General features: G+C 41.5%; 1 protein-coding gene across 1 annotated transcript in view; it reads right to left on the bottom strand.

The window, feature by feature from the left end:
- Positions 1 to 295: 295 nt before the first annotated feature.
- Positions 296 to 20996, bottom strand: part of fat4 (FAT atypical cadherin 4) — a 99003-nt gene continuing 78302 nt past the window's right edge. Inside the window, exons 9-17 of the mRNA XM_055177466.2 lie at positions 16580 to 20935; positions 15327 to 15431; positions 14786 to 15093; positions 9459 to 9544; positions 8990 to 9169; positions 8606 to 8730; positions 6142 to 6359; positions 5216 to 5477; positions 296 to 2760 (exon numbers count right to left, since the gene is read on the bottom strand). Of these exons, the coding sequence (XP_055033441.2) occupies positions 872 to 2760; positions 5216 to 5477; positions 6142 to 6359; positions 8606 to 8730; positions 8990 to 9169; positions 9459 to 9544; positions 14786 to 15093; positions 15327 to 15431; positions 16580 to 20935 (7529 nt within the window). The 3' untranslated portion in view covers positions 296 to 871. The remainder of the gene's footprint in view (positions 2761 to 5215; positions 5478 to 6141; positions 6360 to 8605; positions 8731 to 8989; positions 9170 to 9458; positions 9545 to 14785; positions 15094 to 15326; positions 15432 to 16579; positions 20936 to 20996) is intronic.

The raw sequence follows: 20996 nt of genomic DNA, 5'->3' as shown, positions 1-20996 counted from the left end.
AAAAATATTCATAAAACGCTGCTGACCCTTTAAGTTAATAAACAGTAAAAAAAGTAGAAACAGACATTTATAAACACTGATCACATTAAAAAAACAACACGAGAGAGAACACTGACTTCCAATGAGCTTCATTAATACAAAATGTTCATAGTCTTATAGCAGGTCAAACATTTTCATAAAAAACCTGCAATACACAGAGTCCACAGATAGTGTCCGCAGTCAATAATCCTCAAATATCCAGAAGACAGATGCCTGATTTCTCTCATATCTCAAGGTTTTGTTGTTTTAGACGGCAACTATTTATTCAGGAAGGGAAACACCCGTTCTTGGCTGAAGCATGAAGCACTAGAGCCAAATTCAGCCTTGATCTTCACACCAAGCTCATGGTCCTGTTTTCCTAAAGGCATTAACACACAAAAACTTGAGCCAAATGGACCGAGCTCAGAGCTTCGGTGCTGTAGGGTCACGCTGACCTCCCATCATGAACCCAGCTGTGTTTCAGCACTATGATCTCAGTCAGACTGGACAGATTCTGATTCACGTCATGTGTGTTTCTAGTAGAGCTACAGCACTCTAAACTTCTTGCCGTAATCTGTAGACTTGAATATGTAAGATTTCATGACGAGTCAATTGGTCATAAACCACAGTATCAATGCCAAACCTTAATGTAAATAACGTGCCATACATCATGCAGCACCAGTGGTCTTTGCTGTTTCTATCAAGTCCAATGCTCAGACCAGTTTGGAGTTGTAAACTGGCTAACAGAGAGTCTCTTTCAATTCAGTGCTCTGCCTTACTGCATTTAAGTTCGTCTTAATCTTATATTGAAAAGAATCAATTTTGTTCAGTATTTTGTACGAGTCTGTGCTCCTCATACATACTGCTCAGCCTCGCCCTCGTTGAGAATCGTGACAGATCCATCACCGCTCTTCATTTCGACATCGTTTGCAGCTGCGCCCTCTGGAAGCAGTGCTAAGTCTTTAAAAACATCCACGTAGTGAGTGAACCCAGGACCCCAGTTCAGTAGATTGTCCCAATTGAAGTTGTTAGACCCGTGGCCCAGTTTGTGGGGTAGAGTGTGATGCTGATGCTCAGACAGAGTGTTGTGGTGACTGCCAGGCCCGCCCTCTGCACGTCGACTGGAGTACCTGCGCTGTCGCAGCCTCCCGCCGTGGTCCTCGTCATCCGCGTCTGATTCATTGACCTGGGAGAGCTTGGGCACGCGAGAACCGTAGGAGACGGGTTTTTCTCTGTCGTACTCCATCTCTGAGCAGGTGAAGGAGTCATGGGAGTCGCTCTCGGAGGAAGATTCCGGAGCTGGGATGCCATCCGCAGGGTTCCGGACACGAGAGAGGGGTCTGCGGCAGTCCTCTTCGGATGAGGAGCGCCCGTGATCGGCACTGCAAATGCTTGGATTCCTGGGCCGAGGAGTGTTGAGCCGCTCCACCTCCTCTATAGAGAGACCCACCGGTGGCCCACTTTCCAGTGGAATTTGCTCTATGGGCTGCTTAAGGCGACTCCCAGGGCGAGAACCGTGACCCGCCATCGTCTGGGGGCTTTTACTGCGGCGCCCCAACCTTGTGGCATAATTGAACATGGCAGGTTGGCACACATCGCCGTGGAAATCGAGAGGACTGCCCTCACGTCGTGCCAGGTTGAGTTCACGGGTAGGAGTGTTTCGATAGAAGGACGATGGCTTGTTAAAGGGGGCGGGACTGTGGCGCGATAAGGGATTAGGCGTGGGGCAGGCGGAATGGCTGAGGGGTGTGGAACGGAGGCCTTGGGTGTAGGCGGGCTGGTAGCTGTAGCTGCCGGCCCCCAGCGGCAGAGGGGACTGGCGGGCGAAGCCCAGTGGGCTGTGGCGCTGAATGGAAAACTTGGGTGTGTGGCTCCGGAAGTGTTTGTAATGCTGAATGATGTCTGCATCTGAAGGAGCGATGCTGCTTGCGTTGTCGATGTCGTAGTGTTCCATGTCAGCCTCCGGCCCTGGGCACGGAGCACAGGGGGCGCTGGGAATGGTTTCGTTGTTGTGCGGAATGTCGGTTTCATCATAAATCAAGTAAGGATTTTCCCTTTCTATGATGTCAGGTTTGGGGTTTCCCTCTGGCTGCTTACGGACCGTCATGTCGTCGCCATACGGTGGAATGTTGTCTGGATCATCGAATGCCACATTTTCACTACCCTTCTTCTTCTTTTTCTTCTTCTCTTTTGTTTTCTTCTCTTCTTTTGGCACTTTTGTTTTCTTGCGGCCCTTACAAAGGTTGCACAGTATGAGACCCAAAACCACCAAAGCAAGGACTGTCGCACAACTGCCCACAATTGCAGGCACGGCCCAGATGGGCAGAACCATCTCTTCGTCAGTGGTGCTCGGACTGCAGGTAAACTCTCTGTTGGTTCCCAGCTTGCACTCTGTACCCTGTGGACACTGGACACCCAGACAGGCCACAAGACTCTCACACACTCTGCCGGTGTAGAGCTCATCGCAAGCGCAGGTAAATCCTCTTCCGCGGCCGGGCACGCAACTTCCGCCGTGCTGGCAAGGGTTTGAGGCACAGTCACCTGGAGAGACGCACTGATAGGTGTACCACTGATTAACACACATTAGCCCGTCCCAGCATGGACTGCTTTCACAAAGATTTGGGCCACGACAACCAATCTTCACCGAGGGGTTCGTTTTCGAGATGGAGACGGTCCTGTGGTCACCGCTGAAGGGGAGCATCTCTCCGTTATATTTCACATAGGCATAACACCCATCAAAACCTAGAAAGGGAAAAACAGAGAAAAAAACATTAATGTTCATTGTTTTCGTGATGGACCTATTCCTGTTGAAGTGTGTGGTTTTGGCCTGAAGACACTGCAATTTTAACCGGATTTTACGCCGCTAATCGAAAGTTTGGCTGCAGAGAACTAGAGATTGATTTGAGTAAATGGACATTGCTTAGTTTAACGCTACACAGGGAGACGTTTTGTTTGGGTTTCTGATTGTTGTAGCATCAGCCAACATAGAACCAAATTTTTCCCCTGGGAAACATGTCAACAAATGGTCGTTTTTACATTGGTAGGAAGAGAAACAGACTCTTCTCTTCAACACAAGAACCCTGCAAGCCAAAAAAAATTCCAACCTTTCAGCAATGCTCCATCTGGGAAAAATCTTGATGTCACTAATTCAGACCTGCACTATCATGTTGCCTAACGACGAACCTTCAACAACGTAAATAGATGTTTATTGAATTTGTGCCCCATTCAAACCGAGAACATTTGGTTCTATTTATTAAAAAGGAAAAAGTTGATTGGCCCAATTCTACTGCACTCGCTCTCGCTTTCAGCCCAAGACTGATTTTAAAATATGGCATGACCTTGCGTGCACAAAACATGTTTACCTTAAGATAGTTTTGGATCATTTCATTTGATATTTTGATTTACACTGTAAGTTATAAAGCAGCTGCTCAGTTTGACCATATAAGAGCATGTGCGGGTGATTTTTCTTTATAACCTGTCCGAACAAATCTTACTTGGGTCGTCTGCTGTCCTCATAAGCACATATAAAGTTTTCACGGTCTTATCACCAGCTGAGGTTTAACAGGGATCGCTCTCTCTCTCTCTTTCGCTCTCTCTCTCCCTTCCTCTCGCTCGCTCTCTCCCCCTCTTCTCTCTCTCTCTTCTAAAAGCATTTTAAATGGATTATAGTTTTGCTTGCTAGATTGCTTATTGGTCCTGAGGAGGAAAGTTCAGACATTCTTTCCTGTTGGCAGCCCTCAACTTAACCTACTTAACACACATGTACACACACACACGTACACGTGCACACACAACCTTCTGCTGTCACTTTTACTTGTAGATAAAAAACATTTCTGAATTTTGTTTCAGGAAGAAAATGTAAACGAAGCTACAATGCATCCAGCCAGGGCCTGCGAGGAGAAATTTCTCTGTCTTATAAAGTTTACTTCATAATTTACATTTATGTGATTTTTTTCCCTGCTTCTGTACCAGGAAATTTTAGATTTTATTAAATAACACTGAACACTTATCACAGGGACTATTTCTTTGGCATTAAACGTGCAGCTCTATAATGATATTACAGTTATCAATAAGTAACATGTTTACAGTTTTCTGCATGTCCATACAAAACTCCTCACCAATCAAAAGAAAGCATTATAATATTCTGGTATACATATATGGCAAAGGTACCTTCAATAAAAGTTTATGAGGATTTTTGGATGCTTTAACAGAAAAGCAACAGCACACGCTATTTAAGCAACAGCACACGCTAGTTATTCAATTCAATTCAATTTTATTTATATAGCGCTTTTCACAATACTCAATTGTTTCAAAGCAGCTTTACATTATTTTAAGCATTAAACGCACTGAAAAACGACAGATAGCATAACATAATTCACAATAGCATTAGCAGTCAATTTTGCTTCGTCTATGACTCGTAATTATGAGCGAGCATATTTCTAATGTAACGTCTAGAAGAAGAAGCTAAGTTAAGCCCAAGCAGTTATCTCGTCAATTAAGAGAAAAAATTTGCATAAAGTTTTCCTGATGAATTTTATGTTTATCTGCAGTACTGCGATTATCCACGCGCACTCCCAATTTATGAAAAAAAAAACTAAAGCCATCACTAACAAAATTCCTTCACAAAAAATGCAATTATATCAGCTTTTTGCTAAAAAAAAACTGAAAAATATCCATATTTAAGAGTTTATAAGAAGAAAAAATATAGATAAGATGAAATGTTTTTCCCTGTTTGTTTGTTTGTTTGTTGATTGTTTGTTTGAAAGCAGATTTCATTTGACATATTTGTATGTTTATATATTTTTAGAAGAAAATTTTCCTGGAAGGCATTTTGTAAAACTTTTTTTTAAGTTATATTTTTTGGCCATTTTGCCTTTATTTTTAACAGTGAATAAGCAGAGGACAGGAAAGTACATGGAGAAGAGAGGGGTATGGGATCGGCAAATGACCACGAGCCAGGAATCGAACTCGGCTCGCCAAAAGTGCGAAAGCACCACATGTCGGAGCGCTGCCCACTACGACATTTTGTAAAACTTATGTGAAAATCACAAAAAATGCTGGCTGGTAACTTTTCAAAAAAATTGCTGGCGGGGAATGAGTTAAGTTTGCACACACTTTGTAGTACTGATCGTCTATAGTAATGCTAAAACACCATAAATACAGTTGAGGGCGAATCGGTGTAAAGTGTTGAACTTACCTGGGGCGGCCTTCGGCTGGGCGACTCGGCCCGGGACTCCTCCCAGAGAGAGCGTATGAACTTCAATCCCTCCGAAGTCCTGCGTATTGTGCAGAATGACTCTAGAGCTGGAGTCATCGATGCGCAGGACGGTGGACGATCCGTTTCTCTGAAGCTTCAGCGTATGCCACTGTGCATCAGACAAAACTACATCTCCAACAATCCTCTCCACTTTACCGGCCACACCAGCGTCAGACACGTACTGCAGAAGACCGTTCTTCAGCTAAGAGACAGATAGTGAAGACAGAAAGAAAGAAAATGATAAATTATCCAAAAATGTGCTTTTTTTTCAGAAGAAGATAAAAACATGTTTCCAAAGCCTACTGTCCTGCGGTCTACATTGTCAGCTGCCTTCAAATCAGTCTTTATATGTAAAATACATTTGATCTTCAGTGAAAATGTATAGATTTAAAAAGACAGCTTTTGCTGTGAAAACCTCGTCTTTGATTCCTTGTGCTGTTTAGGTAGTCTGCTCGCTCTGTGTTTTTCATGATCAGAAACACATCTGCATGCAAAAATCTGACGGATTCATTACTGAATGGAAAAGCAATCTTAAAAGATCTCCCGTAACATGCAGTTGAGAGGAAACTGATTTAAAGTCCTACAAAATCTGGACATGGAAAATCTGTTTTGCCAAGATGAACCAAATAAAGATCAGCAGCAATTTCTGGAGAACAAATCGGAGATGTCCGACATTTTACAGTGAAATACGGTGCATGTGTGTTGTCGTGTTTGTGCGCGTGTGTGTTGAGTAGTAGCTCTCTGTGGCCTCAGTAGTCGTACAGAACGCCACAGCAGACGACTGGACGGAGAGGCGGGGGAGAGAGTTCAGCCAGCTGGCCATCAGCCCAGAATCACACAAACACACACACAACTGTGTGTCGTACCCTTATGGTTGTGTAGTTTGAGTTCTCCTGTGCGTGCAGCAGTGTTCCAGAAGCGCTGCGCGTGCGGAACTTCAGCTCCAGGCTGCTGTATTCTGAGTCGGGTCGGTTAGAGTCCTGCAGGGCTCTCCACAGCAATACGTCTCTCTTTCGGCTCTGACTTAAACTGTAGTCCAGACGGCCAGAACCATCCAGAGAGAGAGCCGTATCTGCTGTAATATCTGAAAGACGGAGAGCGAGATGTAAAGAGAGGCAATAAAGGTGATTCTGAAGATGTTGTTGATCTCTCTTGGTGAAATCTTATTGGTCCAAATCCACATAGCTATACGTTAAACCTCACATATGTGACCCGTGCTGGCAAATTGAGTCGGAATGAGCAAATTTTCAAAAATTTGTTTTTATATTTTGACTTTCTCTACAAAAAAAAAAGGTGGAATCTGACAAAAAAATAACAGAGCCAACCTGTTTAAAGTTGCTGCATATAGACTTTAAATCACTGGTAAAACTAAGAGTCAAAAACAATACCTATAGGAAAAATATATGTTCAACATTTTTTCTTTCTTTTATTGTTTGATTGACGTTGAAACAGATAGCTTTAAGATCTACTGCAATCTAATAACTAATAGAATGTTACACATCAGATATATTTCCCCAACAGTTAACTAAACATTCACTTAAGATATAACAGATTATATCTCCGTGAATTGTTGTCAAAATAGATCATTTTAATACTGTAATTCTGTGTAGATGTCTATGATGGTCGTGCGCTCGCGTGCCTGTTCATGCTTCGGACCTGTCAGTCAGCACAAGAAAGATCGGTTTCATGTCTTGGTGCTCTAGATCAGTGGTTTTCAAACTGGGGGCCGCGAGATGGTGCCAGGGGGGCCCCAGTTTTATGGCATTTTATGAAATACATTAATTTATCATGAATTCTGTGTAATTAAACCTAAAAAAAATAAGGCTACTAACCAAAAGCACCACTTTTTTGTATAATTTAATGTGTTGTTTTTTTTTTATTAAAATGTTTTAGAGTTTTAGAACAGTTTTTTGTCACAAATTTTCTTTGGGGGGCCGCGAAGGAATGCACCGTACACAAGGGGGGCCGCACGCTGAAAAAGTTTGGGAACCACTGCTCTAGATAAATCTTTTAACATAAATCAGGTCTCAAACTGTATCTCTTTTATAATTATTTTAACTCTTTCACTGCCATTGACAAGTTATCTTGTCAATTAAGAGAAAACATTTGCATGAAAAAAGTGTTCCTAATGAGTTTTTATGTTAATCTGTAATACCGCGATTATCCACTTGATGGCACACTTACCCAAGTATTTACTAATTTTAAACTCTGTGTATGTTTTGACAATCATTCTGAATCTGATCTCTAACAAAATTCCTTCACAAAAATGCAATTATTTCAGCTTTTTGCTAAAAATTTCGTATCTTAGGAAAAACACCCACATTTAAGAGTTTATAAGCAGAGAAAAAAATAGATGGGATGAAACAATTTTTTCCCGTTTTTGTTTGTTCGTTTGTTTATTGTTTGTTTTGAAAGCAGAGGGTCTGTTCTTTCATTTGATATATTTGTATGTTTATATATTTTTAAAAGAAAATTTTCCTGGAAGGCATTTTGTGAAACTTTTGTGAAAATCACAAAAAATGGTGGCGAGCCACTTTTCAAAAAAAGACTGGCGGCGAATGAGTTAACATAAATCAGGTGCTGAACTTTATCTCTCTTAATAACTATTTTAACATCAAGCAAGTCCTCCACTATATTTTATAGTTTTAAAACCAAAACAAAAATGTCAGACTGCATCATGAATAAATAAACTTTAGGACAATATTTGGCCAAGATGCAACTATTTGAAAATCTGGAATCTGAGACTGCAAAAAAAAAAAAATATTGAGAAAATCACATGAAGTCCAATGAAGTCCTTAGCATATTACTAAAAAGAAATACATTTATTTTTACATATTTACGGTTGGAAATGTACAAAATATCTTCATGGATAATGATATTTACTTAATATCCTTATGATTTTTGGCATTACAAAAAATAAATAATTTTGACCCATACAATGTATCGTTGTCTCTTGCTACAAATATACCTATGCTACTTATAACTTTGTGGTACAGGGTCACGTGTGTGTATGTTTGTATGTATATGTGTATGTTATAAGGCAGGGGTTTCAAACTGGCGTCCTGGGACCCCTGAAGGTTCTAAGGGGTCCCCAAAAAGTTTTGAATAAAGACAAAGCAAAAATTGTTCACTACTGTGTCACCAATTATTTAAATTTGGAAACAATGTGCTCTCTTTATAATTATTGTTTATTTAACATTTTCAATGTGTTTTGGTACTCGGCCCGACTCCCTTTTCCAAAGTGTTTTTTTATCATGCACCCCGCCTTTAATTATTTTACCCAATATCATACCAAGCTTTTGTCTCAGGTTTGACACCTGAAATACTCACATTTGTCACAGGAGGATCCAGTGAATCCCTCGGCACACTGGCACTGTCTCCATGACCACATGTCCAGACAGGTACCGCCGTGTCTACAGGGCTCAGAAGCACAAGCACCCTCTAACCTGGGACATCTGTGGACAAAAAGAAACCCATGAACTGTAAAAACAGCTGAAAGAATCTCAACAAAGTCCAAGGGCCAAGCGGTCAAGACTGCAGACGCCAACATGAATGTTTACATTCCGGTAGTGCAGCAGCCATCTGAGGTCACATAAAAACCTGTTTCACAACGCTGAAATGCCATGATAATAAGGCCTGAGGCCACGGGACTGACAAGACTGAATTACTGTGACTGAGGGATTTAAAGTGTGGTGTGTATTTTCGGTAACAGACCTATCGAGGACGCCGTGTGAAGCTAAAGCTTGAGATGGCTCCAGAGGTCGCCCGTTCACCGCAAACTCCATGATGCAACCAACGAAGTCATGCGTGGCCACCTGACCTTTACGATGCAGGAGAGCTTCGATTGAACGAACGCCTCCGACAGACAGACGGTTCGGCTGAACGTCCAGAATCCTGGACGGCACACATGGTAGACAACATCATAATAAGACAGATAATTATTCTGTTATATCAAAAAAGGTTTACATAATCTAATGTGAATTGGACTGAAACAACATACATATTGAGGAAAAATTTAAGTGCCAGACTAGATTGTAAATCTGTGTTTCAGAGGTCGCAAGTTAAGACTACTGATGAAACCTAAAAAGCATGCACTTTGACGAATCATTCATTTGACCAGAAATGTGTTTGATGTCATGTTGAATATCATTGGGCAGTCTACAGCAATTTGGGTATTTCTTACCAGTCTGTATTAACGGCCACATTGCTCACGGCACAGTATCCTGGTTCCTGTTCCTCTCCACAGAGGTCAACAGTGAGAGACGCCGCCTTTAACAGAACAGACAGACAGGTGAACAGACAGCTACAAAAGTGCAGATGATAGTGCAGTCCACCTCTAATGTAGTATAATGTCTCACCTTCAATATTTCAATATTATTTAAAGGTGCAGTGTGTACATTTTAGCGGCATCTAGTGGTGAGGTTGCAAATTGCAACCAACGGCTCAGTCCACTGCCCAACCTTCGCTTTTGAAATGCATAAAGAAGCTACGATAGCCACCACCGGACAAACATTTCATCGTCGGAGATAACTTAGTAAAAAGGTTTGTCCGTTAAGGGCTTCTGTAAAACATGGCGGCACAAAATGGCGACTTCCATGTAAGGGGACCCTCTGTGTATGTAGATAAAAACGTCTCATTCTAAGGTTATAAAAACATAACGGTTCATTTTAAAAGGTCTTTATACACCCCTGACAATATAGTTTTGTATATTATTTTGCATTTCTTTCAAGAGATCCTTCTAAAAATTACACACTGCACCTTTAATATAATTTCAATTTAACCAGACCCAAATCATAAGGTGATTGTTTAGCAGTACCTCCAGTTGTTCATGAGGAACACAGCGGAAAATCCAAAGAAATGGCACATTATTTTGTGATTCTGCATAATTTGTTATTTCATCGCAAGAATGAATAAGTTCTCATTAGATAATTAAAAAAAATATATATATATGTTCTGTCATGATACAGAGTAGACAACTTGATGAACATTTCTGGCTTCATTTTACTAACGCACAATCTCTCTTTCCAGCACGCTGCACCCCACTACCAGCAACCCCACAATTAACAGCCAATCACAATCTCCTGAGCACATATCACACAATTATCTCTTCTTTAATTATAAAGTTTTTAATTGTAAGCTATGCATTATTTTCATGAGGATACATACTTGAAAGATCTGTGTTAAACATGTGTGGCGCACTTGCTGTCTCATATAATGCCAAAATATCATAATGCATTACAACTGACAGTTTTGTAGCCCTTTTATTAAATTGTTGTGAACTTGGGAGACAAAAAAAGGCATCTGTCCCCTATCATCTCATCTCGACGTTAGCAAACATGTGCGCATATGGCTGCGTTTACACTTGGCATTAACATGCGACCTGTATCCGGATGTTGTCCACATACACATTGAAAAGACAAGTGTAAACGCGCCTGTGATCGGAATGTTATCCGTAGTCGAGGACGCTTTGTGATCGGATCTCAGTGTAATGTTAACGCAATCCAGCCATCATATCTGCATTTACAGGTCAACGTCACACAAAACCCCGCCCACTATCATCTCCTCTCACTGACAGCTGTCAAAAATAAAGGACGTTAGGTCATGGAGCGCAGGTGAGAGACGCACAAATTCATATTTGTGGAGCAATACTAGCTACGCTTAAAAGTATCTTAATAAATCGATATACAAAAGCATTTTAACACTGCTGACTGTATTTAAAGGAATAGTCTACTCATTTTCAATATTAAAATATGTTATTACCTTAACTAAGAACTGTTGAATCATCCCTCTATCATCTGTGTGTGTGCACGTAAGCGCTGGAGCGCGCTGCGACGCTACGATAGCATTTAGCTTAGCCCCATTCATTCAATGGTACCAAGTTAGAAGTGACCAGACACATCAACGTTTTTCCTATTTGGGACGAGTAAGTTGTGCGAGCAGGTTTGATGGTACAAAATAAAACGTAGTGCTTTTCTAAGCGGATTTAAAAGAGGAACTATATTTTATGGCGTAATAGCACTTTTGGGAGTACTTCAACTCGCCTGAAAAATCCGCTCCCCTTCTCACTCTCATAATGGGAGAGGGAGGGTGTTACTGCGCTGAGTCGAAGTACTCACAAAAGTGTTATTACGCCATAAAATATAGTTCCTCATTTAAATCCGATTAGAAAAGCGCTACGTTTTATTTTGTACCACCAAACTTGCTCGTATAACTACTCGTCTTAAATAGGAAAAACGTTGATGTGTTTGGTCACTTCTAACTTTATCTCTAAATGGTACAATTGAATGAATGGGGCTAAGCTAAATGCTATCGTAGCGTCGCAGCGCGCTCCAGCGCTTACGTGCACACACACAGATGATAGAGGGATGTATCAACAATTCTTAGTTAAGGTAATAACATATTTTAATATTGAAAATGAGTAGACTATTCCTTTAAGTTATTCGGGCATATGTTTAATATGTTACAACTATTCGTAGAGAGATTTAATATTTAATGGCAGAATTCACGATCGTTATAATGTTTGAGTTTCCATGGCGACATATCAACGTGAATGTTGCGCTTTTCTGTCTCATTTAACACATTTTAAGTTACTTTAAAGCACGTACAAGCATAATAACATTAACCAAATACATTTATTCAGTGTTGGTTTTATGCAAAGTTACATATGTGTTTGTAAATTACATTACTTCTTACGCACTGTAAAAAATACTTTTCTGCATTTAAATTTTTTGTTGAATCAACTCGGATTTACAAGTCATTTCAACTTACTATTATTTATCTTGACTAGAGAGGAGTTGTTATAACTACAGGTGAGTAGTTATAACTTATAAAATTAAGTTGACTTTACTCAACTTTATTTTATAAGTTGTGACAACTCATTTCTGTTGACATGACTTGTAAATCTGAGTTGATTTAACAAAAAATTTTAAGGCAGCAAAGTATTTTTTACAGTGTACATCATGTGGCTAAAGACAGTTGTACCCATTTTGATTGACAGCTATTCATTCAGCACGTCTCCCCGCACGATTCACACATCCGGATACAGAAGCCACTTTGATGTGGACAAATGTAAACACACCGTGTCCTGATATACTGATGATCCGATCTGCGTGATCGGATCACCGTGATCGCATGTTAATGCAAAGTGTAAACCCAGCCTGTGATGCCTGTCACCGCGTTACGACCGCACCTCTCTCAGTGTTGATGGTAAGGATTGATTCATGTGTTCTTATTAATTTCAAACATTTATTAAACATTTATGCACCTGAAGTGGTTAATAATTTTAATAACATTTTCCTTAACTCATCCTGCGACCCAGTTTTTAACTCTTTCCCTGCCATTGACAAGTTATCTCCTCAATTAAGAAAAAACATTTGCATAAAACTCGCCTGAAAAGTCCGCTCCCCTTCTCACTCTCATAATGGGAGAGGGAGGGTGTTACTGCGCCGAGTCGAAGTACTCCCAAAAGTGCTATTACACCATAAAATATAGTTCCTCTTTTAAATCCGCTTAGAAAAGCGCTACGTTTTATTTTGTACCACCAAACTTGCTCGTATAACTACTCGTCTTAAATAGGAAAAACGTTGATGTGTTTGGTCACTTCTAACTTTATCTCTAAATGGTACCATTGAATGTATGGGGCTAAGCTAAATGCTATCGAAGCGTCGCAGCGCGCTCCAGCGCTTACGTGCACACACACAGATGATAGAGGGATGTATCAACAATTCTTAGTTAAGGTAATAACATATTTTAATATTGAAAATGAGTAGACTATTCCTTTAAGTAAAGATCATGTTACTTGAAGATTTCAATTGTCAATTTCCTACCGTAAATATATAATAAACATTATTTATCACTAGTAATATGTGTCGCTAAAGACTTCATTTGGACAACTTTAAAGGTGATTTTCTCAATATTTTTATTTTTTTGCACCTCAAATTCCAGATTTTCAAGTAGTGGCATATATTGTCCAAATATTGCCCTATCCTTACAAACCATACATCAATGGAAAGCCTATTTATTTATTATAAATCTCAATTTTAAACAATTGACCCATATGACTGGTTTTGTGGGCCAGGGACACATATGGATCATACATGTCTTTGATTAACATTAATTTAATGTCTCTGTAAGGACAGGGTCAATAAAAACACAGATTCCTTCGCTTCATTAGTTAAGATATTGTGGATTCTACTCAAACACTGAAGCAACAAAAAATATGGATGCTTTGAGTAAACCACATCCTTTCCTGTCTTCTAGGTGGTTTATGAGTCCTGTGCAGAAGAAAAGTCTCAGAGGAGATTCAAAAAGTGCAAAGATGCTGTAAAGTAAAGAGCTCTACGCAAACACCACAACATCACAAACAGAGCAGAAGTCAACAAAACCTCGATGCTCGGATGACATTTTCTTTCCGTCAGAGTGGAATATTAGTCTATAGGAAGAAAATCCTGAACTTACAATGGAAACGGGTGAAAAATGACTGCTAAGTGCTGATACAGATGACTTCCTGCCCAGATCCAACGTCTGGCCGTCACATTATTGCTTCTGTGAACTTCAAAAAGATGGAACCAGACCACAGCCCACTCCCTTTCCAGGAGTCACACACTACTGCAAAGCATTTCTACAAGGGGAAACGGTGTTGCTTTTGAAAATGAATAGCAAATGCATGTGTTTACTCCACAGAGCAAAACCAGAATGATGCCGTGTGAAGACGGGCCGAGCGAGTAAATGCTTTGAGTTAGCAGTGTCCCATCCTCTGAGCTCGACTACACTGCAGTCTGAGAATTTGAAAGGGGACCCAGCCTGGTATATTAAATACTTTTGGCTGGATTTGTGAAGCGAGCCGTGCGAAGCGTGTTTGGAAAGTCATGCTTCCATATGCGCGTGTACTGTACTCAAGCGAGCACATTTCTGTTTTTCTTTATTTATCATTTATCAACCTCCTTCGTCGCTACATACAATGCGGAAACAATTGAAGACCAAAAACATGGCAGCGGACCAGCTCTAGATAAACTCCAACTCTCCTGTAAACACAACAGCCGCAGGCCTGAGACAGCAAGCCAGAACCCAACGCATCTGGCTGTGGGGTAAACTAGGACATCTTAACTAAACAAAAGTACCCTTGACTTCAGCTCTCTTCACGGGGGAATACAAGGGGCCACGTATGACTTTAACATCTGCTCAAGCTCACGTCTAGATAGGGGAAAAACATGGCCCTACAGAACCACTGAACTGACCCACATCCGCCTCTCCAAACACACGGATCAGGTTCTCTTTATTGCGCCACAGGGGCCCAGGTTCTTATGATACACGGCTCTACTCTTGGGCCTTCCATGAGGCCTGCAGACTTTAAAAATGCAGTTACAGTTTCATCCTGCAAAATAACAAACGTGCTATGCTCAAACTAAATGCCAAAGCTCAAGATAGGCCAGACAATGGATTAAATTCGAATTAAAAGGCAAACTAACTGTGAGCTGGAGTTAATTGAATTTCCATGTAGACAGGACTTACCATTCCTGCCCGTCTGGCGATGACGGTGTGGAACTGGCCGTCTGAAACCCGAATGCTCGTCATGAGCTTATACGTCCTGCTGCCCAAGTTAAATGAGAACCTCATTCGTCCTTCCAGGATCTCGAGGGCCAGAAACTCTGCTTTGTCCCCGGTCTGGTTGTCGTGATTGTACATGAGCAAAGCGTTTTCCTTCAGCGTGGCGAACTTAATGTAGATGTAGTTGTTGTTGGGGTCAAGACTGGGGAACTCCATGTACGAGAGCTCTTCGAATCCATAACTGTTCAGTTCACAGTGCTTCCCAAAAACACCTGCAGACAGAAAGTGATACTTGTGGTACAACACACAAAAACTTTAAAAAACAACATTGAACGTTAGCACACTACGTGCCAGCTGCCAAATTTTACACACTACAATTCCTGCTTATCTTTAATCTAGAACACATTTGTCTTCTATTTTCCATTACAGTTCTGCACATACTGCAGTCCAGAATTAATAACAGCAGACATAAGACACTGCAGGTGGGGTTGGAATGATGACTTACCAAAAGCACAATGACAGTAATAGCCTTCCACTCGGTTCTGGCAGGAACCCCCATTAAAACAGGGGTTACACTCACAGTAATTGATGATGGAGTCGCAGGCTTTCCCTGAATTCATGAAACAACACCAATGAAAAACAATGAGGTGAGCATGACACATAAAAACAGAACCCCCTGATTTTTCTCTCTCTCCCATTTCCAGCGCACTTAATCTTTTTTAATGTAAACACTCCGAAGTCTTACACCTTGTAAACAGACCAAAGTTTCTAAAAAAAGAGATTGTACAAATCTGTCATGTAGGCTTTAGCTCAGCACATCACATGCACTGGTTCTGGGAGATTCTTGTGCACACAAATAAACTGAAACTGTGATGATAAACAGAATGGATGGACAAAATGACCAACACAAATTAAAGTTGTGGTGCCTAGATGAACCACGAAGAACAACAGCTCCATCATCACTAGCAAAACAGAAAGTCAGCGGTTCAGCTGGAGTGCATGCACACTACTGTAAGTCAATAGGTGTAATTCTCTAACAGCGCTATTTATCTGAGGCCTTCAATGTGAACACACTGTGGTCATTTGTTCTGATCAGATTAAAAAAACAATCTTAATGACTTGGAGCTTGAAACAAAACATCTGTTATGGCTCCTTTTGGAAAACAGTATCCAAAAGTTCAAGCCACACCTGCCCAAACAGAGTTGATATAACATAATGCTATCACACGGGCTATTCAAACTTTCTCAACACAATGATTCATACACACATACTGTACATATATACAATCAATCTTAACACAAATCCATTTTCTTCTTTACAAAATGCTCTAGTTAAAAGTTTGTTAAAACTACGACTTCAACATCACCAACATAGACAGTCGACAAAGTGAAACGTTAATTAAACTTGGTCAACTATCTAAAGTATAAACAAAATACAAGTATTAACTGCATAGCAGATGTAATGCAAAATTTAGTTACAACAGCTGGATACAGCTAAATCCTTATTAGGTTCTCAATTCTGATCATCACTCTTCATTAGAGTAAACATAACAAGTTGATCTGATACCTCCCGATCTGTGACCCTAACTGCAAACTATTTATTTGGAGCAGTGTCCACTGTATGTTTGGGTTACAACACCTCTCCAATCACTCAGAAGCAAATATTTGTCTTGCCCTAAAACATTAATGGAGTGTATAACCTTGCCTAACATCTGTGGTTTTGTTACTTGAAAAATGTAAAACTGATGACAGACTGTACCTGCAAATCCAGATTTGCACAGGCAGTTGAAGCCCCCAGGGAAATTCTGGCACAGTGCCCCATTCTGGCAGGGGTTTGAAAGGCACTCGTTGATATCCCTCTCACAAGCCATCCCAGTAAAACCTTCCGGACAGGAGCAGGAAAATCCACCCACCAAGTTCTGGCAAGTTCCTCCATTGTGGCAGGGTGATGGCTGGCACTCGTCAATGTCAGTTTCACAAAGGGCTCCAGCATATCCTGGTCTACAATCACAGGCATATGGCTTTAGGGGACGATTCGAGACGAGGATGACTGGGACGCTTTCATCAGTCTTCATGACTGGCTCCACACCCAGACGTCTCTTACAGCTGCCTCCATTTTGACATGGGTTGTGGGAGCAGGGATCATGGTCCACAGAGTCGATCTTAACTCCACTTTGTCGGTGAAGAATCTCCTTGATGCTTTGAAAGAAAGTGGCCACTCCACTTGGATTGATGTACTGCCCGTGACTACGCTTGACTGCTGCCATCAGGAAAGTACTGTTGTTTAGTTCAAACATCCCATAGATCTGAACCCCGGTGCCCAAACCAGCCAATTGAGAATTGGCGATACGTAAGAAACTGAGGTAGTGATTGGTAAGGAAGTTACTGGCGCTATGGGAGCCGAGACGTATCAGAATGCTGTTCTCTACTGTGGCATTATTGTACCCAATGAAGAAAACACGCACATGACTGTTGACCGCATCATGGACCCCATCGCTGCTGCGCACAGTCAAATCAAAAGTGCCATCCGTGGAACGACTGTTTGACTTGAGGTCACAGGTTCCTGTGGGAATGCTGAAAAGGGCAGCTGCTGGGGGAGTCAGAGAACAGTGGAATGTGTCCTGTATATCTGGATCTTGTGGCTTCACAACCCCCAGTAATCCTCCAGAGAACATATTTCCAAAATAATGGACATAGATTTCCACAGAGCGAGACTCAGAGGGATTATCGTTCTGATCATTGACTTTGACATGGATGGTTCCTGTGGAGGACATTTGAGGAATACCTGAGTCTTTGATCATTACAGAAAGGTAGAAATCACTTGTCTGTTCTCTGTCTATCTCCCTGCTGGTGGTCAGCTCTCCAGTTGGACTGAGAGTAAAGTAGCTAGATGTTGATCCAGTGTTGATAAGGCTGTAAGAGAAGGGGCCTTGGTTTGGTGCAAGATCTGGATCAGTCGAGCTAAGAGTCATTACAGGTGTACCTGCCCTCTGGTTCTCCATCACTTCTCCACTTGTAGTCAGCAAGGTTGGTCCATTGTCATTAATGTCCTCCAGGGTCACAATTAAAATGGCACTACCAGTGGCGGCTGGAGAACCCGAGTCTACAGCCAGAAGAGTGATGTTGTACACAGGAACAGTTTCGCGGTCCAGTTCTGCAGCCACAGAGACTTGTCCGGTCTGTGGGTTTACAGTAAAGCTATTTCTTTCATTGTGGGAAGCAATTGCATAGGTAAATCTGCTCCAGCTAGGGACAGAATCTGAATCCTTAGCACTGACAAATGTTACCAGGCCTCCAGGAGAGAGTCCCTCATTCACCTGAACATCATAAAGCTCTTGAGTGAAAACAGGAGGATCATTGGCATCCAGGATAGTAATATTAACAAGAACCTCATCAATATCAGCCCCTCTTATGCTTCCAGCATTCTTAGCTAAGACTTTGAGAGAAATCTTCTCCTCTTTTTCACGGTCAAGTGGTCCAGAGACGTAGATCTGGCCTGTAGTTTTATTAATGCTAAACCCCTTTTTCCTGCTTCTGCCAAAAATCAAGTAATAAACTCGGCCATCTTCTCCCAAGTCTCTGTCACTAGCAAACACCTCCCCGATGACTGTGCCTTTAGCTGCAGCCTCCGAGACTTCAAAGTAATACTGTTTTGATACAAAGCGAGGGACATATTCATTTGCTCCTTTCAACTGAATGTTCACGTATGCAAAGCTGCACCGCTCTTCATCTGGCACATTAAAAGCCTTTACTGTCAAGTGATATGCTTGTTTTGCTTCATAGTCCAGGAAACCCTGTGTAGTGATGATTCCTGAGTTTGGATCAATTATGAATAGGTCGCTGTCAGATGATTGAATGACATATGCCATTAGAGCATTTGGGCCAGAGTCTTTATCTGTTGCATTCATTTTTACTACAGTAGTACCACTGGGGACATTTTCCTGCACGACTGGAAAGTATTCAACAGGGTCAAACACTGGAGGGTTATCATTTACATCGGTGACATGGATATTAACTGTAACATAACTCGTCTTGGCAATCCACCCTCCATCTGTTGCAGAAACTTTTAGTTCGTGCTTTTGCTTTTTCTCATAATCCAGTGGTTTTGCAAGGGATAAAACACCTGTTTGACTGTTAATTGAAAATAAGCCATCCTCATTGCCTGAGGAGATGTTGTATGTAATTAGACCATTCATTTGCTTGTCTTTGTCCTTATCTCTAGCTGAAAGGGTACGGATGGCTGTGCCGACGGTCAGACTTTCAGACACTGTGACTGTTACTTGGTTCTGTGAAAATTCTGGAGTATGATGATTTTCCTCTGTAACGACTATTTTGACAGTTGTCTTTGATGAGAGGGGAGGGTTCCCTTTGTCACTTGCCGTTATTTCAAGCACATATACTTTATTGGTGTCTGCTGTGAGGGAGGATGCTATTGAAACAAATCCAGTTTGTTTATCCAAGCGGAATTTGCTGGAGCTGTTCCCTCCAGACACAACATACTCTATTTCAGAGTTTAGACCAAAATCCTTCTCGTCATGGGCTTTTACTTGGAGAAGTCTGGTGCCAACCTTCACACTTTTAGTGACAGGAGTAAAGTAAAAGGCAGATTCAAATGTGGGTGGGTTATCATTGCTATCAACTACGTTTATGATAACCGTAGTTTCGCTCATGAGTGGCTTAATACCTCGGTCCGAAGCAGTGACAATGAAACTATGCCGGTTTATGTTGACATTGCTATGGCCAGTTGAGTTTTGATACCTGAGCTGTTGCTTGATAAAGATCTCCCCAGAAGTGGAGTTGATTCGAAAATACTCAGTTTGGGATCTGATAAAGTAAAATATTTTGCCATTGAATCCTTCATCTGGATCTGTGGCAGAAACTTGAGTCACAACAGATCCTACATCCATCAGCTCAGGATAGTCCAAGTAATACGATGGCTTGCTAAATCTAGGTGCATTATCATTCAAATCTGTCACAAATATTGTGATGTCTGTGCTAACAGTCCATCCTGAATCATGTGCTGAGACTTTGGCAATGTAGTGATCAGTGTCTTCTCTGTTGAGAGGTCTACTGATGGTGATGTCTCCTGTGCTAGGGTGGATGATAAAGGGGAGGCTTGCATCACTTATGGAGTATCGGCTTATAGCGTTAGCACCTGCATCTTCATCTGTGGTTGTTACTCGTGTAACAGTAAAGCCGACTGGGGCATTTTCAGGCACAGTAGCGCTGAAGATTTTGGAGAATCTGGGAGCATTATCATTAACGTCCAGCACGTTGATCAAGACTTGGACTGCTGTGCTTTTAGGGGGGCTTCCTCTATCTGTCGCCTTCACTCTCAAAGAATACTGAGCAACCTTCTCTCGATCCAGAGGTCGTGTAGAACGGATTTCACCAGTTGCACGGTTGATGCTGAAGCTGTTTTCTTTGTTTCCATCAATGATCGCATATTCCAGTTGCCCATTTGGTCCACTGTCCTTGTCAACTGCAGAGACTATCAGCACACGTTGAGGTGAAAGGTTTTCTAAAATCTCTGCATGGAATGGCTCTTGCTCAAAAACAGGATGGTTGTCATTAACATCCAGCACTGTAATCTCCACTTTCTCATAAGCTGAATAAGGAGGGAAACCTTGGTCTCGTGCCTCTATCCATAAAACGTACTTCTCAATATTCTCATAGTCCAAAGGCTTTTTAATAGACAACTCCCCTGAAACTTGATCTATATGGAATGCATTATCCAGATTTCCACTTGCAATGTAAAATGACAAATGACCTGCCCTGGGTGATGTTCCAGTGACCTCAGTAACAACAGTGTTTGTGGCTTGGTTTTCTGGGAAAGTGAAGATCTTCTCCTTGAGTCTAATAAAGGGGAAGTTTCCACCGGTCACAAAGCGAACCGTAACAGTCGTACTGTCTGTTTTCGGGTTGGCGCCTCCATCTTTCACATGGACTGTGAAGGTGACCTCTGAATTCCCAGTAAGTTTTTCATTGGCGATGATAGCACCTCTGATTGGGTCTATCTTAAACTTTTCCGAATTTCGGCCAGAGAGGGAATAGTGAAGCTGAGCGTTTGAGCCAGAATCTTCATCTGTTACCGTGACGGCAAAGACTAGTGAACCTGAAAACAACAGAACAGACGTAAATGTTGAGCAGTCAGATAAAATCAACACACCCATAAA

This window comes from Misgurnus anguillicaudatus, chromosome 16, assembly GCF_027580225.2.
Source record: "Misgurnus anguillicaudatus chromosome 16, ASM2758022v2, whole genome shotgun sequence".
Classification (NCBI taxonomy): Eukaryota; Metazoa; Chordata; class Actinopteri; order Cypriniformes; family Cobitidae; genus Misgurnus; species Misgurnus anguillicaudatus.
This window is presented reverse-complemented; position numbering and strand designations above follow the sequence as displayed.